The following is an 11,089-nucleotide window of genomic DNA, read 5'->3' on the forward strand; positions in this document are numbered from 1 at the left end:
CAGAAAACCAACCAAATCGTTCCCCGTCGTCGTTCCTCCATTCCGCCGCCGATCAGTTCAACATTTTCCGGCTACTTCTTCCGGTTCGGTTTGATCTTCTCTATTAGATCTTGATCAATATTGGATTGGAACACTACTTGTGTAGAAGCTGGTGAACTCCGAAATGGAGTCCATACTGGCGCGAGCATTAGAATATACGCTTAAGTACTGGCTCAAATCGTTTACTAGAGATCAGTTCAAACTTCAGGGCCGAACTGCTCAGTTGTCTAATTTGGGTATGGTTTATTTTAGACTAATTCTTGTTTGCTTTGCTTTAAATGGAGATTTACTTTATTCTTATGAATTCTATAGATATAGATGGAGATGTATTGCATGCCACTATCGGATTACCACCTGCTTTGAGTGTTACTACTGCGAAAGTAGGGAAATTGGAGATAACGGTTGGTAATTTCTTGATTCAGTGATTTTCATTTGTTAATTTGAGCTTCAGAAGATTTAAGATTTAAAATTGAAGTGATTCTTGATAGTTTTAACCATTCATTGCTCCAGTTCTTAACATGATAGACCTTTCTTTTATTTGACATATACATTATTTTCTTGGTGATGGTATGGAATTATGAAGCTCCCATCTGTAAGCAATGTACAAATAGAACCCATCCTTGTGGAGATTGATAGACTTGATTTGGTTCTGAAAGAGAATGATGACTTTGATGCATGTAGAAACACAAGTAGGTAATGCTTTTATTCTTCAGCACAATGTTTTGTGATAATTTAGTTAGTTTATTATTGGGACGAACTACTCATCTTCACTGTTTCTTTGTAGTGCAACATCATCCACCAATTCTGGAAAGGGAAGTGGTTACGGATTTGCTGATAAGGTAGGTGATTTTTAATTTTTAGAACTGTGCTATTCAAATTAGTTCACTAGTAGACTAACATTCTAACTTAATTCAAGCAAACCTTATTAACAAATTTAGGTGTTACAATAGATATACCACCCACAGGTAATTTGTTAAGTTGGGATCAACCCTATTTTGTTCAGTATTGGATTCTCCTTATATCATGCTGACCGACATTCTGGAGTATATTCATGGCCTGTTATTTGATCTTCATTTCTTGGTGATTCACCGTTTAGTTAATAGTTCTGTTTTCCTGTCTATTGATACAAGCTATAATCTTTAATTGGACTCTTGTAACTGGAGTGATCTATTTGATGGATCTATTGACTGCTTGACCTTTAAAACTGATCAGATTGCAGATGGAATGACAGTGCAAGTTCGCACTGTTAATTTACTTATTGAAACGCATGGAGGTGCACGTAAAAAGGGAGAAACTATATGGTAATTGGTTAAACTCATCAACTCGTGTGTGCTTTCTTTTGTTTTTGTACCTTTTCCTAGAATTTGTAAAAAGTTCACTCATGTGGGGGACATCCAGTGTTTCTTCTAGGAGTTGATTTAATTATACACTTGCATCTTCTAATCTACATTACTACTTGGCATGAAGCTTATTGCCTCTTTACATTTTCATTTCTTTAGATCTCTTCTATTAACCAAAATAAATGGCTATAGAATACTTGGTGATGTCTCTTAAATTGGACAGGTCATCATTTCCACAAATGATCTTGCATATGAGTTATTCTGGTTACACAATATATTTTATCTAACCTGGTTACTTATTTGACAATCTCTCACTGATTTTTCCCTACCAGGATGTCACCTATGGCGGCTATTACCATGCGCAACCTTTCACTTTATACAACAGATGCGAATTGGAATGTAATTTTCTAGAATCTTTTTGTTTTTCAAACTCTTTGCTTTCTCCGTGATTTCTTAGTCGTACTTTTCTTATTTTAGGTCGTCAATCTGAAAGAAGCAAGGGATTTCTCAAATAACAAGAAATATATATACTTATTCAAGGTACATCTCATATTTTGTGGCATCAGCTAGCTGTCCAGCATCATTTACTTGGAATGTTCTAGTCCCATTTCTGTTCTTCTGAAGTGATGCATAGTTAAATTTTATATTCCTCTTTCTCTTGTTTTTAAATCTAGAAACTTGAGTGGGAGTCTTTATCCATCGACCTTTTGCCTCATCCTGACATGTTTGCGGTTGCGGACTCTCGAAGTGGCTCCAATAAGAAAGATGATGATGGTGCAAAGCGAATGTTTTTCGGTGGTGAAAGATTTATTGAAGGAATATCTGGACAAGCTCATGTAATGCATTATAGACACTTCATAGTTGGCTCAGTACTTCTTACCACGGGCTGGTCTTACCTAAAACAATTATCTGTGATGCTACGGATGTGTTCTCATTACTTTTTGATTTTTGCATCTCAATCAGATTACTGTGCAAAGGACAGAACTAAACAGTCCACTGGGACTTGAGGTTCAGTTGCATATTCCTGAAGCTGTCTGTCCTGCTTTAAGTGAACCAGGTGAGCTAATTGGAGGGCATTCTTGAATATTTTGTTGTCTACTTCTCTGTTTTACTTTCTAACAATATCAGGAAGAATGATGTCATTATATGAGCAGGATTACGAGCTGTTCTCCGCTTTCTGACTGGATTATATATCTGTCTAAACAGAGGAGATGTAAATCCAAATGACCAACGGGTAATATCACCCTAAATTTATAATTTCATCAACTAATTTGTGAACATTATTCATAGGGAAAAACATCTAGTTTCTCACTCATTTTTTGGACCAATGCAGTGCGCTACAGAGGCAGCAGGGCGTTCTTTAGTGTCTATCATTGTTGATCACATATTTCTTCGCATTAAGGATGCTGGTTAGTTATTCCTTGTAGAAACCCCCCACACCCCTTCACTTGAAACCGGAAAATATATGCTTTGAATAAGATCACATTATGTATATAAATTGTAAACAAGCTTCTTATTGATCTTATTACTGACTTGCAGAGTTCAAGATTGAGCTACTGATGCAATCACTTTTCTTTTCTCGGGTATTGTCTACATTACTTATAAGTAGCTTGTTCTCTGCTGAATACTCATGTTCATTAGGCGTTAGATGTTATTCTATTCTTTTTGGCAAGTGTGCTTTTTAGGAGCTAGTTGAACATTACAGTTATACCATTAACTGTGCAGGCATGTGTTTCTGATGGAGAATCTGCCAATTACTTGACTCGCGTGAGGATAGGTGGACTCTTTCTGAGGTATTTTTTGTCTTCTTTTACACCATAGCAACCATATTAGATTCCAAGTCTGGTTAATTATGTCAATTTATCAACCAGCTTCTTAAAAGATGTGAGCTAATAGTAATACTCACAAGCTTCAGACCTTCATAATAACTCAGCAAATCCCTGCACATGCATTAAAAACTGGAGATTACTGCCATATCATATATACTATTAGCCGCATGTATCATAAAAAGAAACGTGTTTCTATTGTTATAAATATAATATATACCATCACAAACAGGAGTTGTATCATAATGATCATAACTCACATGTCCTTGCAATTCACAAGTCACACTTGTCTCTGTGAGATTGTAGCCTCTATGTGACTGGAAGTTCATAGGATAGTTCCTACCAAATATTCACAAGTTACACTTGTCTCTTATATTCCTGAATTTGTTTACCATAGTATAGATATTAATGTGTATATTATTGAGAATAATGCAGTGATACATTTTCACGCCCTCCATGCACTCTGGTCGAACCATCTGTGCAACATGTGCCGGGAAGCTTTCTGCAGATTCCAGAATTCGGTATTGCCAGTGTTACTGTCTCTACAAAATGTTACCCTCGTTAAATACTATTTTTCTTGTTTGATTCAATGGGTCGCAAGGTTCAAATTTTTGCTGTTGTTTGGGCAGCTAAAAGCTTTTGTCCTCCAATATATCCACTGGATGATCAGCTAGGGCAATTACATGATGATGTTCCTTTAATATCTCTCCATTCTCTTCGAATCCAGCCTTCCCCAGTACCACCATCTATTTCTTCTCAGACTACTGTTGATTGCCAGCCACTCACTGTATGTAGTTATGCCTGCATAAGTGATCTTATTATAACACCTCTGACTAACATATGTTGACTGTAACACTGTATTTCTGTTCTACCTCCAGATTCATCTTCAAGAAGAATCCTGCTTGAGGATATGTTCCTTGCTTGCTGATGGAATTGTGGTCAATCCTGGTGCTGTTTTACCTGATTTTTCAGTTAATACTGTCATGTTCTTTCTGAAGGGGTTAGATGTAAATGTTCCTCTGAATGTGGGAACAAAACATTCTTCTAGCAACTTTGACAGTTCTCTAGGAAGCAGCTTTGCTGGTGCTAGACTTCGTATGGAGGATGTGTTACTCTCAGAATCACCTTTCCTAAAACTCAATCTACTGAACCTGGAGAAGGATCCTGCTTGCTTCTGTCTTTGGAACAGCCAACCTGTTGATGCTAGCCAGAAGAAGTGGACAGCAAAGGCCTCTTTGATAACTTTGTCTCTAGATTTGAGTGACCAGCCGTCTGCTGTACATAGTTCTAAGTCACCTTCTAGTTTTTTGAGATGTGTTGAGCTGAAAGATGCTTGTACCGAGGTAGCTATGGTTACAGCTGATGGAAGCCCATTAATTAATATTCCTCCTCCGGGTGGAATTGTTAGAGTTGGCGTTGCCTGCAAACATTATAATTCCAACACTTCCATTGAGCAGTTATTTTTTGTGCTAGATCTCTGTGCATATTTTGGTAGTGTCAGTGAGAAGATTGCTGTCATTGGAAAACAACATAGTGTACCGAAGAATACAACAAATGTATCAGTTGGTGAAAGTATACTGGAAAAGGTTCCTAGTGACACTGCTGTTAGTTTAGCAGTTAAAGGCCTCCAGTTAAGATTCCTAGAATTTTCTTCGAATGACATGCAGGGACTGCCTCTTGTTCAATTTGTTGGAGAAGATCTATTCGTTAAAGTTGCTCATAGAACCCTTGGTGGTGCAATGGCTGTTTCGTCAGTTATAAAATGGAACAGTATTGAGGTGGATTGTGCAGATACTGGGGGAAATTCAGTATATGAAAATGGGACCATCTTATCATCCGAGGGAAATGATGATGTAATGACTGTTAATGGTCATCATCAACTAAGACCTGTCTTCTGGGTGCATAAAAATAGGAACAAAACCCCGACACAACCATTTTTAGATATAATAATGGATCATGTGATTCCATTTGATGCAAGTGATATAGAGTGTCATAGTTTAAGTTTGTCTGCCTGTATTGCTGGTATTCGGCTTGGGGGAGGAATGAACTATGCTGAAGCACTATTACATCGTTTCGGAATACTGGGGTCAGATGGTGGTCCTGGTGAGGGGCTTTCTAGAGGACTAGAGAGATTGTCTCTAAGTCCACTGTCAAAACTTTTCAAAGCTTCACCCATGATTGCTAATGAGCCAACACGGAGAAATGCAAGTAAGCTTGATTCTATAGTTGTATAACTTTTTTCTTCCATTTTATTTTATCTGTTTATGGATGTCAAATGTTTTCCTCTTTTATGCCCATAGATGATGATTCGACAGACACAGACAGTGGTTTCTTGAGCCTGGGTGCCCCAGATGACGTGGATGTATGTATAGAATTTAGAGATTGGTTATTTGCCCTTGAAGGTGCACAAGACACACCAAGGGTTATTATTACAGAAATTGAGGGTTCTGTCAGGGAAGAGTTATGCTGGCACACAACTTTCAGAAGTTTACTAGTAAAAGCAAATAGTAGCCCAAAGCATGTTGTGGATGGAAAAGAGAAGAAATCATACAGACCAAAGAAATATCCTATTGAATTAATCACTGTAAGCATACGTTTCTTACATATACAATCGATTGACATGCATCCTTAGATGCATATAGACAGATTGAACTTGGATGTATATTCCTTTTTTGCATAGCCAGTATGATATGAAGCTGAAGTTTATTTCCATTAACTGAATTGAGTTGGAAGGATTTTATTATTAAACCATGTCCATACCAAGCCTTAAACACTAACTGAAAATAGTTCATTTTTATGTTATTATTTTCTTCTTTTGAAGTTTCTTAGATCAAGCTTTGGATTACTTAAATGTAATTTCAGCATTTTTAACAATTTCATGCAGAAATAGTTGTAAGCATGCATCTCTGTAGTTTGGTTTCGTAACTGCTTGGTTGATACATCCAAGGGCATTGACACACTTCCTTTCATATAAAGGATTTAAACATTCTTGTATAGTTGCCATTAACTTTCAAATGAGGGACATATAGGTTTGATCTCGACTTCTGACAGTAGAAAATTGCAATACAGGTGGGTGTGGAAGGCTTAGAGATCTTAAAGCCTCAGGCTCTAAATCTGATTCTGGAAGATGGAATACCTTCTGGGCTTAAAGGGAGTTCTGAAACACACGGTGGCATAAATTTGGAGGCCAGAGTGGTGATATCTGGAGAAGAGGGCCTCATTGATAACATGTCTGAATGGGGAGTTGAGCACTTGAGATTCTCTGTTCATCAGCCGATTGAGGCAGTTGTGACAAAGGACGAGCTTCAACATCTAGCACTCCTTTGTACGTCTGAGGTCGATTCTATGGGTAGAATAGTAGCCGGTGTCCTGCGGGTTCTGAAGCTGGAGAAGTCCTTCGGTCCTGCAGCTATAACTCAACTAACAAATCTTGGTATGCATTATTATTATTATTATTATTATGTATAAACAACCATGTTACTTTAAAAAAACAAAAAACTAAGGATCTTAATGTTTGATGACAGGGAGTGAAAGCTTTGATAGAATTTTCACTCCGAAAAAGGTTGTTACTGGTTGGAGTCCATATTCAACCGTTAATGGTGTAAGTCTTCACCCAAGCTTAGAGTCAACTGTGAACTCACTTGAAGAGATGCTGTATGATTCTCAGGCTAAGTGTGATGCTCTTAAAGAAGCTGAATCTTCTTCTACTCAACACCTTGCAGATATTAAACAACTAAGCGACAAATTGGAAAATATGCAGAATGTATTAGCCCGATTGCGAACTCAACTTTGAGTTCATTTTTTGTCATTCTTCTTCTTCTTCTTCTTCTTCTTCTTCTTCTTCTCAATTTATGGCTCAACTAGTTGCCAATATTCTTTATTGTATATATAAAGAAATACAAACATATATACATGGTGGCAGTAATATGCATACCATTTTGTGATTTGTGGCCTAACAGAGATAGGTTTGAGAGTGAAAGTTTTGTTATAAGAAACCTCTTGTACCCATTTTGTGATTTGTGTCATATTTCAATCCATTTTGTGTTTGATGGTAAGGATTGTTTTGGGTTAAATGACTAAAACACCCTTTTTTTTGTGTTTAGTATTATTTTTTATATTGATTGATGATAGGACAACAAAGGAGTTAAACAAGGGCTTGATCTGATCTATCTTAGCCAGAGTGGATACATGGTATGGCAAAGAGAAGTCTTCAATTTATATTTCAGAGGCATAATAATCATATCATATATATTATGCTTGCTTATTTTGATAGGTCATGAGACTGTACATTATCTAGATCCATCTGGGCCTTTGGAAGGAGCAGGTTCGTGGTGTAGTGTCGCACTTAGATGGAAGAGTCTCTGCTTCCTTGAGAAGCCGTTCCTGGAATCCTTCTCCTTGGTGTGTCTGTTGTTGTTGCTGCTGTTGTTGGTGGAGGATGGCTTGCTGAAGACCCTGGCAGCGGCACTCCTGGTCCAGGCTTCTTAGGTCATTGCAGCACTGCTCAAGTCGATCCCCCTGTCCACGTCGGGTTGCAGGGCGGCGGGCTATCTCTCGGAGGTAGGTCTGGCAGTGCTGAAGCTGTTGCTTTGTTTGGATTTGCTCGTGACTTCTCTGTTCTGGAATATTGTCATCTTCTACAACTGTGGTTGTGATTCTTAAGGCGGTGACTATCTCGGCTAGGGCCAAGACGGACAAGAGGGCGAGGATTGTCAGCTTTCCCATGATTGATTTAGTTAGTTTTGATCAGGATGAAGAAGTAAGGGGTGGAGGTACTTGTATATATATTAGATTGAAAGAAATGCATGGCGAGAACGTGTAGATTCATTCATTTCATCATTCTACAACAGGATATTGCAGTTGATCAAGTACACGATGAAACATATTATGTGCATGGAATACAATCCTTTTCTACAGGTATTCATCTCCTTCCCTCCCTCTCTCTGCATCTCAACTATTCAAATTTCACTGACAGAAAGAGTTAGAAAACCAGTTTTTACAACTCTTGGAACCAGATAAAATTAATTACATTTAGGATAAATAGCAGTTAGATAAATAAAACAAAATTTAAATTGTTTATTACCAAGGATTTTTTATTACTTTATTTTTTTAGCATTATTATATAGATTAGTTCTTTATATTTTGTTTGATAGATGTTTTTCTTAATTAACCATTATCAATTTAAATCAATCCAATGAGATAGGGGAGATTCACTGTTAGCAGACTCGTTTAATTTTCAAGTCGAACTAAAGCCGACTCGTTTAATATTTGAGTCAAGTTCGATATTATATAATATTTTTTTATCGCTTGTCAAGTTTTTTCGAGCAAAACAATATATAATATATTATCTTTTATTTATTTTTATTATTAAAATCTAAAAACTTAAAACAAATCTCTTTTTAATTTTGTCTATGTGGATTGTGGACAGTAATATTCTTGGTTCTGTCATATTCTTCTATTCCAAAACCCTAATACCTATTCCATCATCTATTCTAAAACTCTCTCCTCCATTTTAATCTATAATCATTATGCTCCATCTTCATCTACATTTCATGTTCATCTCTCCCTTTTATAGATTGCAAACTCCATCTTCATTTAATCCCTTTGCAACCGCCTTATTAATTGATAGAGAGGGCAAACAAAGAATAGTTATGGTAGTATGATATTTTAAAATATCATGTTTTTTTGAATGTTGAATAATTATAATAGTATAATATTTTTATCTTAAAAATTTGTTTTGACTTAAATTCGAGCTTTAGCTTAAAAACTTGATTTTAATTCAAGATTTTCGAGTTGAGCTGGTAAGTGAATAGTCGAGTTCGAACTCAATTTACAAAATAGTTTGAGTTCGAGCCGAGCTAATAGAAATTGAATTGAACCGAGTTTGAGCTCAAGCCATTTTGAGCTCGGCTTGGCTCATTTGCTGTCAGTCGTTGCCCTCTCCTCAACACATATTTTTCAGATACGACACAGACCGACGACGAGAGAGATCGACTGCAACCAGTCGCTGTCGGCCGTCCCATCTCAAACCCTTACCTAGCTTCCTTGTTCCATGTTTGCAACTTACCTAACTTCCTTGTTCCCTATTTGCAACACAAATCTACATACTAATTCACCCCTTTCGAACAACCACAACCCATTGCCACACGGTCCAATCCTAACTCCTATACGCAACCCTAAGCCGACCGTCCACCCTAACCCACAACCCAACTCGCTTCAAAACATATCTGCCCATTCTCACACTTAGCCTAAAACCCACTACCAAACTTATGTTTCACCCAAAACTTCTCATCCGCCCCCTTCTTCCGACAGTCTTATCCAACCAAACCTACACCCAACATTAAAACCTTTAGAAAATCTCCTTTAGTTGACTCCAAAGTTAGAGAGTTTCTCTTATTCAAAGGTTATCAATGACTCTCTACTTGAACATTGACGTTATCCTATTAGATTTGGTGAAAATTATTCAACTGAAAAAACCTTATAGCCCAAAAATCCTCCAAAATCAAACCAACCCTCAACATATAATCAACCAAACACTATCAATAAAGTATAAACTATGACGTTAAAACATCACGCACACAAACTACTACCTGTTCACCTCCTCATTCCCACATACCATCCATCACTATATTTAACCGCTTCAACTCTTTACTTCCTTCTGACACAACAAATACACAACCTCATTTCTCACAAACACAGATTTACATTGCTCAATCTCTCTTCGATCTAAATTCCAACCGATATAACAACCTCATAATATCTTACACGAGAAGACAAAAGGATAACACCCCCTTAACATACACCATAACCTAATCAACCCTATCCTCACCCAACCCTTTCCACCCCTAAACACATCATCTTTGATCGTTTATTGAACAACCCTTCCCTCATTATTTTCCGTTCACACAAACTCACCTCTTGAACCTCTTATCGCAAACTATACTTCAATATATCTAACCTCAAAGCCACAGACTATATTCCCCTATTCTTTCCCCACATTATCCCTTCAATATTGGTTCCCCTAAAAGAAACTAGCCCAACTATGGCGATAAAACTTGTTGTCAACAAATCTCAGGAGAGCACTAACAACGAATTCGAAAGGGAATTTGAAGAAATGTTGAGTTTCGCAAATATTGTTTACATTGAAGTCGTAGATAGCGGTTCAAAAGCATCAATTACCCTAAAATAAACGTGTAAAAAATAGATTTGTAACTTCGATTATGATATTGAAACTGTGATCCTATAGATGCAATTGACAGAGTCACTATTGTCCAAACATAACTTGAAATGGTTATTCCAAAACTTCAATCAATTTAAGGGTTTATGTTAAATAATATAATCTTGTTAGAATATAGAGAAATTGTATTCAATGTTATATATTGAGTTACATAAGTTATGTCTATTATATAGGCATTACATTAGACTTATAAGGAAATTAATAATATAATATTGATATTATCACAATTTATAATATTATGATAATATCTTATATTCTAACATTCATTCTCAAACTCAAGATGAAAAACGTTTGAACAACTTGAGGTTGAAAATGAGATTGTGAAATATTGATGTTGTGTTTTTCAAACTTCATAACTCGTGAGTTTCATTCAATTACAGAATTATAATGTGTTGACTGATAAACAAACGAAGAATGTAGAATTCCATGGGCATTGAATACTAGGGTGAAACAACAATTGAAACACTCTGAATGTTGGGATACATCAAAACTGTTGGAACAGGGACAGACCCAGGATTTCGAACAGGGGTGGGCTTGAATTTTTTTTAGGATGGGCATAAAATAATAACGAGAAAATTTTGAAAAAAACGAGTATATAAAAGTAAAACTTTTACCATTGTTTAATAATTAGATGAAAAAACAGTGAA

General features: G+C 36.6%; 2 protein-coding genes across 4 annotated transcripts; one reads left to right on the forward strand and one right to left on the reverse strand.

Moving 5' to 3' along the window:
• On the forward strand, positions 1–7,259 carry LOC124927348. 3 transcript variants are annotated; one of them, XM_047467755.1, is made up of 19 exons: positions 1–275; positions 352–440; positions 623–732; positions 824–878; positions 1,252–1,340; positions 1,712–1,778; positions 1,857–1,919; positions 2,054–2,215; positions 2,343–2,436; positions 2,534–2,613; positions 2,713–2,788; positions 2,919–2,962; positions 3,105–3,172; positions 3,641–3,726; positions 3,835–3,992; positions 4,084–5,413; positions 5,506–5,789; positions 6,275–6,638; positions 6,730–7,259. In XM_047467755.1, exons 1-19 carry the CDS (start codon positions 164–166, stop codon positions 6,996–6,998), a joined length of 3,600 nt encoding a protein of 1,199 aa, XP_047323711.1. In that variant the 5' UTR covers positions 1–163; the 3' UTR covers positions 6,999–7,259. The 3 variants fall into 3 exon arrangements, with proteins under 3 accessions (XP_047323711.1, XP_047323719.1, XP_047323727.1); XM_047467763.1 differs by lacking the exon at positions 1–275 and having other exon boundaries at positions 352–444; XM_047467771.1 differs by lacking the exon at positions 1–275 and having other exon boundaries at positions 352–444; positions 623–728.
• Positions 7,260–7,498: 239 nt separating this feature from the next.
• On the reverse strand, positions 7,499–7,930 carry LOC124933451 (2S sulfur-rich seed storage protein 1-like). Its single transcript, XM_047473888.1, has one exon. It carries the CDS (start codon positions 7,928–7,930, stop codon positions 7,499–7,501), a length of 432 nt encoding a protein of 143 aa, XP_047329844.1.
• Between the last annotated feature and the right edge of the window lie 3,159 nt (positions 7,931–11,089).

The sequence above is a fragment of the Impatiens glandulifera genome, chromosome 1, assembly GCF_907164915.1.
Source record: "Impatiens glandulifera chromosome 1, dImpGla2.1, whole genome shotgun sequence".
NCBI classification, from domain to species: Eukaryota; Viridiplantae; Streptophyta; class Magnoliopsida; order Ericales; family Balsaminaceae; genus Impatiens; species Impatiens glandulifera.